At 39.7% G+C, this 21,037-nt stretch overlaps 1 protein-coding gene across 7 annotated transcripts in view; it reads right to left on the reverse strand.

The window, feature by feature from the left end:
• Positions 1 to 649: 649 nt before the first annotated feature.
• Phkb (phosphorylase kinase regulatory subunit beta) overlaps positions 650 to 21,037 on the reverse strand; it is a 185,136-nt gene continuing 164,748 nt past the window's right edge. For all 7 annotated transcript variants that reach the window (XM_052167173.1, XM_052167171.1, XM_052167170.1 and 4 more), the window contains 5 exons: positions 18,035 to 18,169; positions 12,022 to 12,151; positions 5,900 to 6,007; positions 2,611 to 2,751; positions 650 to 1,986 (listed from right to left, as the gene is read on the reverse strand). In XM_052167173.1, coding sequence (XP_052023133.1) covers positions 1,849 to 1,986; positions 2,611 to 2,751; positions 5,900 to 6,007; positions 12,022 to 12,151; positions 18,035 to 18,169 — 652 coding nt within the window. In that variant the 3' untranslated portion in view covers positions 650 to 1,848. The remainder of the gene's footprint in view (positions 1,987 to 2,610; positions 2,752 to 5,899; positions 6,008 to 12,021; positions 12,152 to 18,034; positions 18,170 to 21,037) is intronic.

Genomic DNA, 21,037 nt, shown 5'->3' on the forward strand with positions numbered 1-21,037 from the left:
GGCCTTCCTTGCTTCTCATTCACACGTTTAGTTTCTGACTCCGGGCTCTTGCTGTCTGGCTGGATACCACTATGCTGCTTCCTGACTCTTTAGTTTAATTGGGATGGGTCTCTGCTGCTGGGGCTGTTCCTACACTGTGTTGGCTCTTAGACTTTTATGTGGTATCTATTTAATACTCAGGGTGGAAAGTTGAATGTTTCAATTATTCAACAAACGTTTGCTGGTACCCATAAAGCACTCCAAGTTCACCGAAGATGACAGCAAGAGGATCTCACATTTTGATTTTTAAAGGCTGAAATATGATTTTTTTTAAAGTCTTAAATAAAACGAAATGAAGTCTGGAAAACATCATGCTTCTAACAGTGCTCTGGAAAAACAGTTGAATTTGATATTCAGTCAGGAGTTTCCAACAGACGTTGATTGTACTATAAACTTAGCATGGAGAACCTGCCAGTGTGACAAAAGAGGCTTTAGATCAGGTTTAAGGCTTGTCTTGACTCAGTACATGTGTTAATATTTCCAGTCAGTCTTTGGTGCAGCTGTTAAAACATGTGTACGCTGTAGATCAAATGGGACTTCTTAATTTCATGGGTTCTGTATTCTGGTTCTTAGAATTATTTTGTTTTTCTAATTGGAAAGCAGACATTGCTTCTGATGGAGGAACATCAACATTTATTGATCATCCCAAAATATCTTGCAGAACAATAAATTTTGCATTCCGCAATTTAAAAAGCTGACACACAGTTGTTGATTTCAAATGCTTTCAAGCAGCAGAACAAAGTGCCAAAAGTTGCATATGTAACAGGAAGTTAACTGCTCATTCAGAAAACAGACTTGCAAGTGATGTCTATTTTAACTAAGATAGCATTTTTTCTTGCAACTTTGCTCAGCTAATCAAAAAAATTTAATTTTTAAGGATACAAGTGTTTACTTTCTTCTGAATTTTAACAAGTTTTAAATATTTCAAGGGCTTTTCCTCCCCTCATTCTTTGATTTCTATTCCCTGTCCAACAACCACCAGAATTTACTCTTCCTTCATGGGCTTTGTGACTGGCTTTTCAGACTTAAGTTTTACAGATGGCTTCATTAGGACCATCTTTTCATAACTTCTCTTCACACACTATGACAAGTAATTGACTTCTTTTCTTTGTCTAATTTTTAAGGCTGGATTGTATCATGATTCCCAGCTCTGCTGACTGACACTTCTGTAATCCTATATTTAACAGATGCTCAGAAAATGCTTGATATATTATATTTTAGCCCAACACTTATATGCTACTCAGTACAAAACTACAGTCATGTTTACAAGGTAAAAACCATCTAAGAGTTCTGTATAACATAGTATTATTAATAATGCAACTTCTGAAGTTAAATACCAGGAGTTAATTTTTTTTTTTGATGTGTGTTGCATGTCTTAGTTTTGTGGTACAACAGAGGCACAGCCATCACCATTCTCTAATACCTTGTGACTCCCAGTAAAGCATCACCCCTTGTCAGGCTTGTTTTAATAGCAGGAAGGTGAAAATAAAGTCGAAAGAAGTGAAGACTCAGAATTTTGACAAAATATTTGATCACAAAACATGCAGTTGCGAATTTTCAATTCATAAACTATTTCTATGGTTCAGTGAAGATTAGAGTTTCTGGCACAAATCATAGAAACTGGTTCCGCTTGATTTCAATCATTGCTTACAGTTCGAATGCCATTGGCATGCAAAGGTCCGGTCATGACAAACAGAATACAACAACCACCACACTAACACATCTGTTCACTCTCTAATGGCAGTCTAGTTAACGTCAACACAAAAGGCACAGCTGGACAGCTGCCCCCTCTGCTTCCTACAGGCAGCACTAGCTAACCAGGCATGAGTCCTCATTGCTGGGCTTCACTTCCCCCTCCAGCAGGGAGTTCATCACAGCTTTCGTCAAGTAGCTGCAGGTTCCTCTTTTTCCCAGTGGGGGCGTGTTGTAAAAGGAAGTCATATCATCCTACAAAGGAAGAGTAAACAAGTGAAATCAGAAGCTGGGGGGGAGGGGGGGTAAATAAATTTGCAGAAAGATTTCCTCATGGAAATTAGGAGCTTCCTGCACTTCGCTTTCATTTTCCTGAGGCATCTTTTCAGCATATAAAACAAAAGCAGACATTTTTAGCAGCCTTCTTTTGCTAGTAATTTTTACTTATGTAGGGAACCCTTTCACAGATGAGCATACAATATTAAGCAGAGAGCCCTGAAGGGACTGCATCAGACAGCACACAGCCCCGGTGGTGCCTCTTCTATTCTCCCAATTCTAGTCTCCTCTGAATTTACTTTACAGCCTTATGGAATCAGTGGATCCTCCCTGGAAAAACACATTTTAATTGTCAACCTTATAAAAAAAATTATCTCACCTTAGATTTCTTTTCTTCCCCCCCCCCCTTTTTTTGACAAGAACTTCCTAGCTCAACTGACCAGTAATTAGCTAAAAAGTAATATTAATTCTTCAAGTAAGTCTGACTGCATTTAAAACATTCTATGTTGTGCTCTGTACATCTGTTTGGAAAGTGGTAAGATTAGAGACTATTTCTGCAGCGGAGACGAGAGCATTCTGCAGGACTCTGGTCTTTCCACTTACTTGTTTTTCAATTTCCTTTAGCCGACTCTCATCTTTTTGAAACTCATGAAATGCTTCTTTGACCAATCTGTCCAGATCCACTTTGTCTTGAAATTCTAGCTCAGGGTTTCTTTCCAGCACAATGGATACGACCATTAGTAACTAAAGAGACAGATATCAAAAGCCACTGACATGAATCATGATAGCAACATAGTCTGACCAGGGTTTCATCAATGGATGTGATGGGCAGTGGATCTATGAATAGAAACCTGATTTGGCTTAGTCTAGTAGACTTTTCCTTTACTGTTTCTGGTTGATCATACCATCTGCAGTCCAGGAACTACTCTAGAACTTTTTGAAAAAGGAAAAGAGAGTTTCCCCTCTAACCCAACAGCCTTTGTGTGTGGTGTATGGGCATATGTCTTTGCACGCACACACTGAGGACAGAGGGCATCAGAGGTCTTCCTAGCAATCTCTATGTTACAGAAATGACATATCCAGGTTTTTATCTTGCCTTAGACCATTTATTTTTTAGATAGAAAATATAACTTCTATATTTATAATAAGACTTAAACAGTATAAAAGCCAGGCAGTTGTCTATCCTCTATGTTGTTAAAATTTATTTATTGATAACCCTGAGTTATTATTTATTAGGTTTTATCTGGGATGTTCTTAACTTCAATTGGCCAGTCCTCAGGACCATGTGTTTTTTTGCACTCTTTTTCCCCTCATGGTTCTCCTCTGACACCAAGTCTGTGAAACCTAACCCCACTTATGTCTCTTCTGCCCAGTAAATGGAATCTTTATTTACCAATCAGAAATAACTTGGGGGCAGGGTCACTCAGCATCTTATACTCTAGGGCATGCCAACAAGTACCTGCAATCTTAGAGGTCCCCTATGCTGTGAGCCAGCCAGGTCTCATGAAAAGGCCCTAGGTGAATGTAAGTGTCCTGCATCTGTGACCAGAGTTTCATGGCCAAGAGATTACATCTGAAGTAGCTTACTTTTGGCACTGACACATCTAGGTATTTTTAAGCAAATGGGGAAAGGGAGTTTTCCTCTGATACTTAAGTCATTAGGATTACTAAGGCCACCAAATTATGATTTGCAGAGTAAGTAGGCAGCTAAATTAATCTGTGAGCATCTTTATTTGCAGCCGTGTGCCACTTGCTGTGGATGGATTTTGAGAAATATGACCCTGGGGAGTTCCACTAAACAAATATTAAAATATATAAGGTGTTTATGATGTCACAAAGAGATAGGACCTTATGGGACCATATTATGTCTGATAAAACATTACTTACTTGCTAACTGCTTGCTAACTGCTTTCATGGCCATATAAAGGCCAAATTGTGATGCTCACCCTATTCAAAGTAAGGTTATACCTTTTATTGCTTTGTGTTCTAGTCTAAGACCTAGGGGAAATAGTTACATGTATGTGTGTATGTAGATTATATGGAGTCTTTAACTTATTATTTAAATTATTCCCAAATTTGACCAGTAGATGAAATAAACATATGCTGTTCATAAACTACCAAAAAAAAAAAAAAAAGAAACCTGATTTGGAAAATTAACAGCACATGTTGTTTGGAAAAATGCATGTTTATCACAGTATCCCTATAGCCATAGAGAGATCTTTTTATTCACTAAAATAAAACTGGTAACATAGAAAAGTGATATTTTGGGGATAAAGAGGAAGCTCAGTTGGTCAACAGATTGCCTTAATCAACCTATTATTTGGCTGTACCATAATTTATCCCAGAAGCAATGCTCATTTTGTTTTAAGATACTATTTTATCTTAAATATCATATATATATCATAAAGAAGACAGCACTGGATCCCCTGAAGCTGGAGTTACAGGCAATTCTAAGCCACCTGATGTGAATGCTGGGGACCAAACTTGGGCCTTAGGGAAGAGCAGCAAGTGCTCTTAAACACTGAGCTATCTGTCCAAGTTCTTATGATGTTAATTTTTTAAAATTTTATTATTAGTTCTTTATTTTTTACTTTTTTGACATACTGTGTCCTGGTCACTGTGTAGTCCAGGTTGTCCTGGAACTCAGAGATTCATCTGTCTCTGCCTCCCAAGTACTGGAATTAAAGGTCTAAGCTATTCCAACCGGCTTATAACACTCATTCTAGATAACAAATGTCTATATATAGACTGTGGCCATGTATGTGGTAATTGGTAGGGACCTTCTGAAGAACCTTACACTTTGTACACTGACCAGGAAACACTTCCTGGTTCTACATTTAGAAATCTTTTGGGTGCATGTTATCTAAACACTGCAAGGCAGAACCTGAAGACATGACAGTAAATTTCAGGGGTCACAACATGGCAGGCTCATGGGCAAGACCGTCTCTAGACAGCAGAGTATGAAAGGTACCAAAGCTACCAGAGGTCAGCAGGAAGAAGCTCTCAGTCCACTATCTGTCCTGGACACTGGACACTGCACACTGGACACTAGGCATGAGAGGCTGAGGGCATGGTACAAGGAAAGTATCCCTCTGATAACTGTCTTTGCAGACCCCTTCTCTACATCCTTCCTCACACCTGCTAAGTGACTGGAACATACTACTCCACGTGATGGGGCAGCAGAGATGAGACTGAATGCCACCCAGGTTCAGCTGTAGCTCCAGAAATAATGGGATGATCAGGGGCCAAATCTAGCTTCTATGTCAAAAGTACATATAACTTACTTGCAAGAATAGAATGTCTGACAGAGACACTGCCAGAGAAAGAGGTGGTGGGAGGATTGGCCATAAATTTAATTCTCCACTGAATTCACCGTACACCATATTAAGGGGACAGAAGGGCAAGTGTGTGATATGTGTGCACAGGTGCATGTACTTTAGTGTTCTACACAATGTCTTCTCTTCATAGGCTGATGTTTTGAAAGATGTCCTTCAAATATCTAGCAGCAATGATCTCTTGCTCCCTGTATTTCTCTGAACTGTTGCAACAATCTACATCAGTAGTGCATTATTTCTGTAATTAGGAAAAGCAAAACCAAAACCTCCCTCTGCTGTTGTGGCACTGCTGATGCACTGGCTGCCCAGGATGAATGCAGCTGGGTGGCTGGTCTGTTTGGTTTTGCCACTTGAAGGAGTTTAAGGTACTTGAATGGTAGGTATGCTCTGACCCAGGTCAAGGATGTCTGTCTTCTTGAGGACTTTATTGGAGGAGCTGACAGGTGATGGGCAGAGTTCTTGGTCTCAGGAGGAGAGGGTAGTTTTCCATACTATTCTTCAGTGAGCAGACAGAAAGTAAGCCTTTGGTGATCTACATTTTTTTTTTTAATACAAACCTCAACAATGATCTGTCTATACTTTGGTTGGTCAATGTTTCCCAACATGTCTTCAACAAGTAGAGAAAAATTCATCTCATACATGGTCATATCTGACAGAGTTGGTTGCTGAAAAAGTAGAAAAACATCCACATTAACATTCTAAGTGTTACCTTCTGCATCTCATTTAATAAAGGAATTTCATTTTCTAATCAATAATCTTTCTAGTTTCTATAAAACCAGAGAGAGCATTTTCACCTCTGTGATTAAGTTTTATATATGTCAAACTACTGAAGCCAGCCAGCTGACTATTGTGATAAATTAAACCTCCTTCTTTTAGTAGTTATCTTCATTACATTAATAATTTTAGGGGAAAGGACTGCATTAAAAGTTCATTCCATATATAAAAGTAACGGCTAAAAACTGAGACAATGCACAGAGTACATATTGCCTTCAGAGTTAACATGAGGGGTTATGCTCGCTATTGACTTTAAGATCTAAGTCATTGCTATTGCATTTGCATTACTTTTCTGTTAATCTTTCCCAAGCAGCCAGCAGAAAAATGCTACATATGAGCAAAAATTATGTGCAGAAATGGCAGGAAACAGACAAAACAAAAGGCAAAACTAAAAGAACCTTTCACTTTGCCTTTTGTTTACAACAAACAAACAATCTTTTATTCACTGTAGAACAATCAATCACATCCAAATCAAGACATTGCTTGTGTCTGTGAGGATGTTTCTAGGAAAGTAGGAGCAAGGAAGACCTACCCTAAATGTAGGCAGCTCAAGTCTGAATAACAGGGGAAAGGCCTATTGTGTAGTCATTCCTCGCTTCCTGCTTCTCAGTCACCACCTTGAACCCAACCACTCCCACTGTCATTTTTCCCATGCCAGGATGGCCTGTATTCCTCTGAACCATGAGCTACACTAAACCTTTCTTTTCGTGTTGCTTTGTGCCAGGTATTTGGTAACAGTGATGAGAAATGTAAATAAAATAGAGAATTTTAAATTAAAATGAGAAGTCTCCCTCAAGGACAGGAGGGGAGACTTCTTATATGGCAGTCTTGTGTTCCAGAAAGCAGAAAAGGTCAGAAGAGTTATTCCAAGAGATGCAGAGAGAACAGGACACATTTGTTTTGGTTCAGTGATTTACAGTGAACTTAGCAATAACCTTAAAGCCAGGTACATCTATTTGCTACTTAGAATAGTATTGAGGGAGCTTTTGCTTGTCTTCTTGACGTAAGATGACAGAAAAGTGTTTGGTCTGTAAGAGTATCTTCATCCTATATTCAGTACAACTATTGTATTACACACTCAGTATAACCCAACATATTGTTACATGCAGTATCTGACTTGGGAAACCTGAAGCCTGGATGCTGAGACTAGGGTTAATGTGGTCATGGAAGGAAAGAAAGACTCTTTCTGTTGGTTTCGTATTGACATCATTTTAATATATCTTATTAGAACAGCCTAGCTCCTAAGCATTGATGATAATCACAGAAAAGATATAGAGTTTACATTTTTTTCCACTCTTCTGAAATGACTTAGAGTATAAAGTCAGGTAAAGAGAAAGGGCTCAGAAGCCCAATTGTCAGGTGTCAGTTACTTACTGAGCATGAACCTTGGGGAAATCATCCCACTGTTGTGGTATCCTCATCCTGAATAACATGGTAATAATAAAGTTCCTTTAATGAAGTAGAGGTAAGATGGAGAGTTAGATATGACTCTGTGAGGTCTGGTGAAAGGCAGTGAGATCATGACAGCCCAGTAAAGAAGCAATGTGATGGAAGGAACAGATGAAAAGACAAAAGATAGGGAAGAGCTGACTAACAGTAAACCAACTAGAAAATACACCAACAGCATTGCAGGAATTATACCGCAATCCCTATAAAATAACCTTCAGTGTACACAGCCTCAACATAATAAAGAGGCACATGCTGTACAACTGGATTTTAAAATTGGACTTAATTATTTGTTGTCCCCAAGAAACACACCTCACTGGTAAAGACACCCACAAACTAAGAATCAATGAATGGAGTCAATCTACTAGGTGAGCAGCCGCTGTGAATGACCTGATGTAATTATCATTATAGCTGATAAATTAGGCTCAAATCAAAATTAGAGGAGATCAATAGGCCATTATAGCAATACTAATAAAGGAAATGACCAATAATAAGATCATAGTTGTAAATGTGCATGCACCAAATGTTGGGACTCCCAACTCCACAAATACTAGCAGACATAAAAGGTAACAGTTATAATAGTGAGCAATTTCATCGCTCAGTGCTCATCTTCAGATAAGTCATGCACAGTATTTCAGATTTTGTGATGGCTAGTTTTAATTGTCAACTTGACATAATCCAGAACCATTTGGAAGCCTCAATGAAGGACTTACTAGATTAAGTCAGCCTGTAGGCATGTCTAGGGGGATTATCTTGACCAATGGGAAGATTTGTCCATTGTGGGTAGCATCCTTCCCTGGACTAGGCATTCTGGAATGTGTATGAAATGGGAAAAGAGAACTGAACACTAGCACACACACATTAAGTCATTGCTATGGATATAATAGGATTATCCAACTGCTTCAAGTTCCTGTCCCCCAGACTTCCCTGAAATGATGGGCTATAGTAAACCCTTCTCTCTTAAGTTGCTTTTATCAGGGTATTTCATCATAGCAGAAGGACATGAAACCAAGACAGAGTTAAACTATAACATAGATCAATAACTTAATAGATATGTCAGAACATTCCATCCAGCAGACATGGAATATGTAGTTTACTGAGCAGCTTATGGAACTTTCTTTGAAATAGATCATATGTATGTAAGTATGCATGTAAGTATGTATGTAAGTATGCATGTAAGTATGTATGTATCATATGCATGTAAGTATGTATGTAAGCATGTATGTATGTTCTGTTACTCTGTAGAACCCTGAATAATATAACTAGCTAAATATAATTTAAATAAGTAAATAACTAAAAGATTTTAAGTAAATAAACTAATAATGCATCACAAGCCCTTAGAGAAAAGAACATCTAAGACCCAAAGTAATAGATATCAAATAGATAGCAATAAACAATACAAAACAAGAAAGAAACTAATGAAATGGAGAGTAAAAGAGCAATATATAGAACTGACATCTGTAACAACCAATGATACTGAAGCAGAAATGTCTCCAGCGTAGGAATAGAGAGGTCACTGCCAAATTTTCCCAAACCCTTAAAGAAAATCTAATGCCAGTGCTTCTCAAATCATTCCATAAAATATATTTTTCTATTTTCAAATTTGTTCTAGGAAACTTGTGTTACTCTTATAGCAAAACTAGATAAACATAGAACAAAAATATATTAAAAACTGTCATAACACAGCAAAAATTGTTAAAACTACAGTTTTATTAAACAAGATTCAGAAAGACAACTCCTGAATAATTAAAAGTAGAATAAAACAGAAATAAAAGGGGATGAGAAAGGGGAGAAAGATTTAAGAGAAAGGGTAATGCAACACATGTGCTAAGAAGCAGAAGGCAGAAGGAGAGGGACGCAGCACCCAGAAGGGCTGAGTGCACGAGGGTGCACAGCTGAGGAGAGGAACTAAGAACAGAGTAGAACAACACATGCTCCAAGATGCTGTGAGGAAGCCATTACTTGGTATAGTTCCCTAAACACAAAACAGGAAAAGACACAGAAAATGAAACCATGATGCGTGCAGGAATACAGAATAAACAAGAAATGAGTATGTGAAGAGATATAAGACTGACTTAGACTTCATGTGTCTATGTGTGCACTCTCACACATAATGAAACTAGGAAATGGATCTTGAGAGGGGAGAAAGAAATACTAAACAAGTAGGAAAGGGAGAGTGTATTAGCCTGCATGTGACATAAGAGCAAAAGAGGGGACTACCTGGAGAAGGAAGGGGATTAGCCAGAGGGAGCAGAGGGCATGGAGGGAAGGCAGTGGGGGAGGGGAATGAATTCAAAGTATACTGACACATACGCATGAAAATCTAATAATGAAACTCATAATTCTGTATCCCACCTTAAAAAATAAATGAAAAAAATGAAGGTTTTCACAGAATTATTATCAGGACTAAATGGTACTTTAGGAGTTTATAAAATCAAACAATAAATAATATAATATATGTTTATGTATATATGTATACACACATATATATAATGTACACATACATATATACATTATATGTGTGTGTATATATACATATAACACATATGTATAATGTACATATACATAATGTATAATATCTATTATCTATCTATCTATCTATCTATCTTCTATCTATTCATCCATCCATCCATCCATCCACCCAACCATCCATTATCTATCTATCTATCTATCTATCTATCTATCTATCTATCTAACCATCCATATTAAAGCCAAGAGAGACTAGTAAACGTAGCTGAGGCTATCACAGAATCAAATGGAGTCTGATAGGTAGTTGGTGGGGTGAGGGTGGGGGTGAGTGAACTGAGACAAGTGTCAACAGGTACCGACAGATATCCACAGTGCACTGCCCATGCTGACAGGGATGAAGCCTAGGAGAAACACGAGGGCCAACAGAAGAGATGATGTCATGGTTTCCAGGAGATAGGTTGGCTGGAGCAGTAGCCACAGGGCATCTGAAGAAGGCTAGAACACCTATACAGGCCGTTAAAGTTACTATCTGTGAGAACTAAGAAGAACATTGTTTTAAACTTCTGAATCAGTTTTTGAGTAGGAAATAGACCTGTGACATAATCCTAACTTTGAATGGCTGAGAAGGTTTCAACAAGAAGCTTGCAGCAGATCCTTAGACACCTTCTTCTGAGGAAAAGGACACCACCAATTTCTGTGAGCTGCTCCACAGGTGCTCTTCTGTTGACATTAGCAAAATACATATGGGTGCATCTGAGACAATTTTTTTTTTCATATAAAGAGTTACCTCTAAATGTAAAGTTATAGTATGCTATTTCTGCTTTTGTATAAGCAGATCAAGTTGAATACTAGGACTAAATAAATGATCATCATATCAAAGAAGCAGGCTAATTTATATCATCAGGAGAACCATCTACACCAGTTCAGCTGCACCATCAATAAGTCACACCACAAGGAACCTGACAGTATCTCTCATTATAGTGCTTCCTGAGGTACACACATCACAGGCCACTCTGCAACGCTAGGCTGAATCTACACCTGCTTTTCAAGGCATCTTTCATGTTTGTGAGGCCCGAGCACCAGCCCACTCATACTCAGTGGTGAAGTACCACCACTTGAAGTAGAGCTAATATAATCTGTGGGCTAGTCTTGGTCAGCTGGCATAGCCAGGGTAATCTGGAAGAGACAAGAACAACTGAGGAATTGTCTCCATCAGATTGGGCTGTAGGCAAGTCTGTGTGCACGTGTGTGTGTATGTGTGTGTGTGTGTGTGTGTGTGCACGCGCACGCGTGTGTGTGTGTATGTGTGTGTGTGAGAGAGAAAGAGAGAGAGAGAGATGTATTTTCCTGAGTAATAATTGATGTGGCTGGGCCCAGCTCATTGCAGGGCTGGTATTCCTGAGTTATGTAAGAAAGCAGGTTGAGTTAGCCATGGGGAGCAAGGCAGTAAGCAGTGTTCCTCCGTGTTTCTGTTTCAGTTCCTGCCTCCAGGTTCCTCCCATGAGCTCCTTCCCTGACTTCCCTTCATGATGGACCATAAACTGAAGACCCTTTTGGTTATGGTGTTTATCACAGCAACAGAAGGCAAAGTACATGAAAGAAGCCCTAAATTTGCAAATAAGTGAACAGAGATATCGAACGGCTTGCTCAATAAGAGGTTTCAGCATGTGGTATCCAGAGAGGGTTCTGGAAGCATCAGAAACACTCCAATTCAAGGACATAGATACAACTTCTCAGCAATTATACATTTGGTAAAGCTTTTTCTGTCTACACGGACACTGAAATTTGGAAATAAAATAAACTTGGACCGGGTAAAAAAACAATTCTAAAACAAATGGCAACTCATTTTCTGGCATTTTATCCTGTCTTGAACACCCAATTTTTGAATAGTCTTAGAACACAGGGAAGAAGAAAAGTTGTTGGTAGTGCAGAGGGAGAAAGAATCCCTTTCCTCCTGTTGGTCCTTTCTCCCAACATCAATGCACTTTACCTGTGGCAAATGCTTCCCAGCTACCACGATACCATTAGGTGTGCGCTCCAGGATCTGCCACACTCGGTCGTAGAATCCCGGGGGTGTTCTATTCAATGACCCATCAATCTGACGTCTATTCAACCAAGATCTGTAGACCAAAGGAAAAGTCTCAGCATTGAGGATCAAGTTTGTTACTGGAAGGAGCAGGGTTAAGTGTGCCAACAGAATGAGCAAGAGTGAAAAGTCTATAGTAGTGTGTATCTGCACGCTTAGAGGAGGAGTCAGCTGCAGGCAGACTGACGTCAGCAGGCAGAATGGTGTTCTTTAGGATGTTATGAGCCGTTTACTACCCCATCAGATGACTTACCCATATCAGAAACGGGCAAACCAATCTCACAGTTATTTTATATTGTTCTCACATTAATAAAATGTAAGCATTAGAAAGGCATGGAAATCCTATAGCTTGATCATATTTATAGCTCCTTCCCAGAGTGGGCTCAACAAACTGGTAAGAAATGAACAAGTTAGTGTTCAGAAAAATATTATTTATCTAACACACACACACACACACACACACACACACACACACACGTGTGTGTGTGTGTATGAAATAACCTTATTTTAATCTTACAAAATTTTAAGAGCAACTTTATTTAAAAGATCAAGGTTATTTAAATAGGTTGAAGTCTCCATCCCCCCCCCCAAAAAAAAATTAGACGTAAAACTTTCATTGTCAACCAGATATTGAATGTTACTTATTAGCATTATGGCCAGAACCATAATAATAAACCTAAATTCTAGATTCGATATTACCCTAATGTACCATCCACAATTGCCAAAAGTATAGAACTTGCCTTATTTTTAAAGACCCTAAGTGACATGATATAATTTTGCAAAATCTGAAAACTGTGCATGTTTGTCTGTCTGTCTCTGTGTCTGTTTCTACTTAGTACTTTAAAAGACAGACTGAAAAGCACAATCATCACATACAGAGTGTGTCAGGACCAAGTGCCAATATCCTAAGCAGGAACATGCCATGCAGAACACGGTAAACATCTGAAGACTCTTTGTGGTGGAGAACCAATGCAATCTGATACATTTAGTAATTAAGAAGATCTTTTCTGGATGGCTGAGGTTCTGGCACAAACTCAGACACACACTGCTGCCTTCAGTGTTGTTAAAAGGCCAAGGATGTGCCTTGTGATGTTTGTTTGTTTGTTTTTTCGTAAATTAATTCCCTCTGCATTTAATTTTTATCCATATCCCTTAAATGTGACAACAACACAAATACATTTCAGAGCTCTATGAGGTTATCGCTAGCATTACAGAGTGAGTATTTTCTTAGAACATAATAATAATATGAAAATACAATAGAGTTGGGAAATTATTTTAGGTTATTATTATTGTTACTATTATTGTTGTTGTTATTATTATTATTATTAATCTGTATGGGTGCCTTGCCTGTAAGTATGCCTGTGTATTATGTGCATGCCTGGTGCTTGTGGAAGCCAGAAGGGGCATTGGATCCCCTGAAACTGCAGTCACAGGTGGTTGTGAGCTACCACATGGGTGCTGGAAATGAAAGTCATCACTGAATCATTTGTACAAATGGACTTAAAACTTTGTCACTTTATTTTGAAGAACTTTACACTTGAAGAAACCACAATATGATGCAAATTTCTCATGCCCTCTTCACTCAAGTCGTCTCCCACTCTCACCATCCTATACAACCACAGTTTAACTATTGACAGCAACAAATCAAAATAACATGAATTTATGTGTTAGGCTCCAATTTAGGATGGCATGTGTCACTTAGCTTCCAAGCCCTGGAGGCTCCATGAATCTGTGGTATGTATTTCTTTACTTTCCTTGCTTCCTTGCTTCCTTGCTTCCTTCCTTCCTTCTGTGCTTCCTCCCTCCCTCCCTTCCTTCCTCCCTCCCTTCCTTCCTCCCTCCCTCCCGTCTTTCCTTCCTTCCTTCCTTCCTTCCTTCCTTCCTTCCTTCCTTCCTTCCTTCCTTCCTTCCTTCCTTTTCTTCTCTTCCTTCTTTGCTTCTGCTTCTTCTCCTCCTCTTTTCTTATTTATTATTATTATCATTAGCATTATTATTTTTATCTTAGTTAATATCTGCTCTTTCATAGGATTTTTCTCAGTTTCGGTTTTATGGTGGTTTCTTGTTGAAAAAATGCATTTTGGTCATGAAAATTCAGAAGTGATATGTTGTCAGTATCAATGGTACATGAAATGAAAGTCATATTACTATTGATGCTAATCTTCACCATTTGGGTGACGGGAGTCTGACAGTTTTGTCCACCACAGCACAATTACATGTTTTTCCTTTGCTGTTAGTAATTACATTGAGTAGAAATACCCAGCTACTGAGCTAGCTTTCCCTCCACACTGCTTCTAACGACGGTTCTTGCGGCAGCCTCTGCTACAGTCGCTCAGTGATGGTTTTCTGCTCCCGCCATTCTACCTGTACTTATTAGACTCTACCTTAAGAACGAGCCCCTTCTCTCCCAGTCACTGACCTCTATCAGCATGGACACTCTTATAATCTATTACATTATTTGTGTATTTCTTCTACATGAATGAGCAGGCATACACTTGGGGTGAAAAAACAAAATCACATCTCTGGTGGAGTTCCAGGGGCCTGTTCCGGTTTCTCCAGTGTCCACACTCTGTCATATTTTGAGACGTTTTGCTCATGATGACAGCAGTTTCACTGTTCCTAGGACATCTCAGCAGACAGAAGTAGGAAACATGGATGCGTATGCACAAGCACAGATCCATGTTCATTTCTGTATCTATCAGTGTGGACAACCATGACTTCACATTGGCTGAGCCTTCTCCACCAGCTTCCTTCTTTTCCCTTTCTAGGAATGGGCCTTAACAGTGAGAAATCTGCTTTTCAGTCATAATACATTTATTCAGTCTTACTGGAGACATGAAGTTCAGACTGCTAATGAATATACACTGGTGAGAAACACACTTTCACTAGAGGCGACATTTACGTGTGGTTGGTGTCTGTAAAGGGCATGCACTTCACAGGGGCCTTGCCTATCCAGCCCTTCCCAGTGCAGCGGTACTCATTTGTGTGAGCTGGGGTCAGCTGTTGGTTTCCACTCTACTCTGGGCTCTTCTACATACAGACTGGACTTAATACATTACTTAATACTGCATGTATCCAACACTCCCATTATTTAGAAGTTGGTTCTAAATGACACCCACTACCTAGGAGGCAGCATCCCATGCACAGCGGCCTGCTTGGGGAAGGCTTGCTCTGTGACAACTCTGTTATGCTGTATCATTCAACATTTCCCATCTGTCTTTATCCTCTCTGAACAGCATACATCATATTTCTGATTTATCCCTCCTGGATTTCTTCTACACAAGTGAATACATACATTTTAAAAATAAGAACTGCATATAATAGGCACTATTTTGTACTTTACTGTTTCATTTGATGATATATCTTAGAAAGAATTCCTTTCTTCAAAGGTATACAGTTCTCTGTTGTGTGGGCATATCACATTTAGATTACAGAAATACCACAAATGTTCAATTACAAGCAGTGATTTAGTCAGGGGTCTTATGCACACACATTCCCAGGTTGTTGGAAACATATTTTCAAAGTAGATTACTCAAAGGACCTGACCAAAAAAGGAAAGAGTTTTGAGATGTCAAATCCGACTAGGAAGTCTGTATCCCCCAGTCCCTTCTCACAGCCTTTGCAAATGCTCAAACACATTCTAACTTAGGCCATGAGAGAGTTAAGAAGTGTCTCAACATGCCTCTAATGGCTATTCCTACTTGTCAACTTGACTGTATCTGGAATGAACTACAATCCAGAATTGGAGGGTTCACCCATGATCCAGATCTTGAGGCTGGAAGACACAAGTTTCTGACCTGGACCTTGGCATGGAGATCTTAAGGTATAGTGGCCATGAAAAGTTTAGAACCAGGCAAGGTAGTACATGTCTTTAACCCCAGAAGACTGAAGCAAGGAGATCTCTGAGTTCAAGGTCAGCCTGGGACAAAGCAAGTCCCAGATCCAGGAGTGGTGGTATACACTTTTAATCTGGGCCACATCTTCTACTGGAGGTCTACATAAGGGCACTGGAAGAAGAAGATCCACTCTCCTTTGACTGCTTGCACTTACTTGCCAGGACATTTGTTAGAACCTACTTCTACAGAAGACCAGCTGAAACAACTAGCCTCATGGGACCGAGCAATTACTACATCCTTGGATTTTCCATCCACAGCTGCCCATTGTTGGGGTAGTTGTACTACAGACTGTAAGTCATCACAATAAATTCCCTCAGTATAGAGATACATTCCATAAGTTCTGTGACTCTAGAGAACCCTGACTAATAAAATGCCCATGCACAGTTCTAATTGTATATTAATATGAACATTTTAAAAAATATCCAAAGGGCATTTTTAATGAAATGCTCAGATTGTTCACGCTCCCTTGCAGATTCCTCTTGGTTTTGGGTGGTTATCTTTCCATTCTTAAGAATGCTAGGATACTAACTCTTTGGAGAATGCATGGGTCCAGGTTCTTAGTTTTCTTTTGACATTATCTTTGCCATGAGAAAAGGTTATTTAAAATTTGATAAGCTTTATTAGTTGTTCCTTATCTTATTCTTGGGTTGAATCATACTTAGGGCCTTTCCCATTCCAAGGTTAAAAAGAAATTTATTAATGTCTTCTATGTTTTACATGCAGATCTCTAATGTATTTGGAATTGGTTCTTGTATGTCATAATGGGTTTGATTTGACCTTTTGCAAACAGCAATCTAGTTGTCAAAAGTATTTATTTTAAAAGTCTATTCTTGACCCAGTGACTTGCAATGGTAATATTATCATGTAGCAAATTCCTAATGTGTATTTATTGAGCGTTTCTCTCAGGACTCTTTTTTCTTCAATGGGCCTCTCTGTTAATACACCACTCTGTTGTAGTCATAGAAGCCAGGTACCATGCTTTAAAATCATCTGGGAAAGTTTTCCTTTTGTGTGTCAGTTCTCTCACATTAATTTATCCACAAGAATCTCAGTATTAACTTGTCTGGCTCCAGAAGACATTGCTTGGGATGTCACTGGGATGCTGCTACATTTACAACTGACATTGGAGAATGTTAACTGTTCTATAACAAGGATACTTGTAAGGCACATATTTGTAATCAAAGATATATAATATATATATATGTGTGTGTGTGCGTGTGTGTGTGTGTGTGTGTGTGTGTGAAACTCCATCACCAAATAAGCTCTTGTGTAACATATGTGTTTATTAAACACATACATGCATACATATACACACATACATACACATGGATACACTTTTATAGACAACTTCTCTAGAAGATTCCTGATAGAATCTTGTACGTGTATATAATTTCATTATCTTAGGAATACTAGACCCATATACACTAAATAAGTACTTTCCTAAATAATTATTGACTGCTCATCCTGAAATTAAAAAAAAAAATAAAACAACTTAAATTCAAGGCAGTCCACAGTTGCTTTGTTGTTCTCTCCCCTAAGTGAGGTACATGGAAGGGTGTAGCTGATGCTTAGTCTACAGAGACAGAATCAGGCAGCACATCTACCTAATATTACCAAACCTGATTCCTTCTGCCAAAGTGTTGGGAGGAAATTCCACACACTGTAAAGTTCCATAAAGTATTAAATGTTATATATTGCACAGAATAATAAGAATGGGGAAGTGTTATAAACTATACCTGGAGAAAGTATAAAACTCAAGTCAACACAGACACATAAATCTGGGCGTTCCAACTAGTGTCACTGCTGTCTACACCTAGGAAGGTGGCCTCGTGTTCTGCTGAATCTCCCTCCGGCCTGGTACTCACTTTGTAGCTTGGAAACCTTTATGTCTGATTGCAGGTGCAAGCCATCATGTTTGACTTTTGAATTTTCTTATTAATATTATAATAAGGTCTTACCCACATCAGTTCAAAAAAAGCAGACGTTTCCGTCTGCCGAGCGTCCTACAGGTGACGTCTGCTTACCTTCCACTCTGCTGAGGCTGGAGAATGTCTAGCAGCAGCTGCTTGACTTCACTGGGTGAGAGCTGGTACAAGTCCACAGCCGGCTTATCCCCGCCCCGGATCTGTAGCTCGTACTCCATGGCATGGATGATCCACCTGAAGCAAGAACAAAGATCTCCTCACGCCTCGGCAACGCCCTTCAGGACTGATGTATCGGGGTGCAGTGAAGAAAAGGTCGTTTAAATTTCCTGGACCACTGATCTTTCTTCTATCCAGACTGAAACCTGATCAGAATCTAAAGGCTGCTCTTGAACAGGTAGTTAGTTACGAAATACAGTGAAAGCTAAATATTATGTTTTTCCCCCAGGTCAGATTCACTATTGCTGTATAATAGCATATGTATGCTTATACATACATTATATTATAATATACATATAGATATACTATAGCTTCTATAAGACACACACCAAAATCAAATGGCACATGAACAATATCCCTTGAGAAAGGGGCTGAGATGTGCTATCACATACATGTTCTCTCCCTGGGAATGACAAGGATGGTGATGATGAATCTTTAAAGATTTCTTATTACCTCATAAGTCACTGACTTGGGGTTGGTCAGAACCGTAAGTGCCCGTGCTTGAAATACAAGGGCAGTTAGTTATCTGCAACTTAACTACTGCGGTGTGCTAGAGAAGGGATGTTGGACCTAGACAGAGGACTGTCTTTCTTTGGATATACACTCCCTGGAAGAACAACCCACCAGGCTGCTACATGTACAGAGGTGAAAATAAGGCAGATACAGTCAAAGGATTCAAGTCATCTTTCCTCTTGGGAAGACTTTAATGTCTCAGTGAAAAAGATGGGAGAACAGCTTTGGAGCACCCCAGGTGAGTTGACCAGAGGTGGAGTCAACAAGGCATAGGGTCCATCCCCACTTACGTCCATTCCAGTTCTTCCCTGGAGCCTAATATGATGAGTGCTGCCTGCGGCACTGCCAGCTGATCCCCTGCTCCTGTTCTGGCTTCAGCACAGCTGCCCTGAGATTAGAGCTGTCACACCCCAAGGGGGCGTCACAGCAGCGCCTCTGCCCTCCAACTCTTGCTCTCTTTCTTCCCCCTCTTCCTTGATGTTCCCTAAGCCTTGGGATATCTCTTTAAATCCGCTGAAAACTGAAATAAGCTTATGTTTCTGGCAAAAAGTAGAATTTCTTGACATGTTCACCTCCTGTGCTAGAGACTATATTTGCCAAAATGGTATACAAACAGCAGTCACAAGAACACAGTTATTTTTGGATGCTTTGATGTTAAAATTCCTTATAAAATAGTTGTTACAAACACTTTGGCTAAAAAAAAAAAAAAGAACTCAAGGGAACTTTTCTTTAAATAAAAATCTTGATTTTTTTCTATCTTACAGTCTGTATAAGTTTAACTTAAAGTTACTTATAATTCTACTTTATTTCCCTCTTGTTTTAATGCTACATTTTATATGTGTAGTAGCTTAGAGTAATGGCCCATTATTGAGCCATGCAGTGGAAAATCTGTACTCTGGTCACTTAGAAAGCCAATGGAGTGAAAAGAAACATGGTGTGGAAGGCTCTCTTCTAGACTATAGGACTGTAGAGACGGACTACTATGTGTGGAAGTAAAGTCACTTGGGTGCTAGATGTTGGATATTTCGTGGTGTTCACTTGTTATTGTGATAATAGTACTGTGATCCAGACATCATGCTAGCAGAGCAGCAGCACACACACAACAGGACTTCTGGTGCTTAGAAGGTGGAGACAGGAGGATCCTGACAGGGGAAAGTCTGGGCTACATGGTAAGACCATACCTTGAACCAAACCAAACCCCAAACTATCAACTAAATGAACAATGACAACAAAATCAGAATGTCCCCTCTTTTTTGTTTTCATTTTCTTTTTTTTTCTGCAACATAGATTTTTGTTGTTATTGTTGTTGTTATTTGGGAATTTCATATCATACACTACAATCACACTCATTTCCTTGTTTTCCTAGGTCCATCCCCCATCCTCGTGAACTCCCACCTAAAAGAAGAAAAGGGAGAGGGGGAAGAGAAGGAAGAAGAAGTAGAAGAAGACCTCCCCAAGTCTAATTTATGTTGCCCATACATTCACTGGAGCATGGTCACATTCCCAGGAGCTAGCCCTTGAAGAGAACTGACTATGTGCATCCTAGCCAGAAGCCATCAACTGTGGAGAGCTACACTTTAGCATTCTTACCGCAATTTTTTAGAATTCTCTTTGATGGTTTCCTGTCCAGGCTGTTACTTTTTTGGGGAGTGGGGTGGGATGGGGGAATGAAAGCAGTTGTCACAGAAGCCTTCTAAGATCCTTTCCTTATCATTTGTGAGTCTGCAGTCACAGATACCAAAAGTAGCTTCCTCACCCTTTATAGTCAGTGGGAATTTGGACCATAGACTCATGGTCTCCAGCATCACTAAGTACAATGGACCTCTGTATGTTCTCTGGTGGAGAATATGGGCATCAACACAGCCCTTAGCAGCACCACAGGACAAGGACATCAACATGGTCTTGGGGCAACATGAGTCATAGACACACATATGGCCCTGGGTGGCAGCCTGGCCATTGACATCAACACGGACTCCGGTGGTAACACAGTCCCCAGACATCAACATGGTTTCAGGTGTCAACACAGACCACAAGCATCCACATAGCCTTTGGTGGCAACACAGGGCATACACACAGCCCCCAGCCACAGAAGGACCACAGACCCAGACGTGGGGCAGCATGGACCACAGACATCACCATGGCCTCAGGTGACTGCACAGGCCACTCACATCAACATGGCTGTTGGAGGCAGCATGAGCCATGGGTATCAATGAGGCTTCAGGTGGCTGTACAGACCATGGACACCTGAGTGCCTTCAGTGGTAACATGGATCACAAACATCAACACAGCCTTGGCTGGAGTAGGATGGGGACCTAAACAGCATATTCTGTAGCAGCATGGATGGTAGACATCAATATGTCACCAGCTGCCTCA

This window comes from Apodemus sylvaticus, chromosome 21 (assembly GCF_947179515.1).
Source record: "Apodemus sylvaticus chromosome 21, mApoSyl1.1, whole genome shotgun sequence".
Taxonomy (NCBI): domain Eukaryota; kingdom Metazoa; phylum Chordata; class Mammalia; order Rodentia; family Muridae; genus Apodemus; species Apodemus sylvaticus.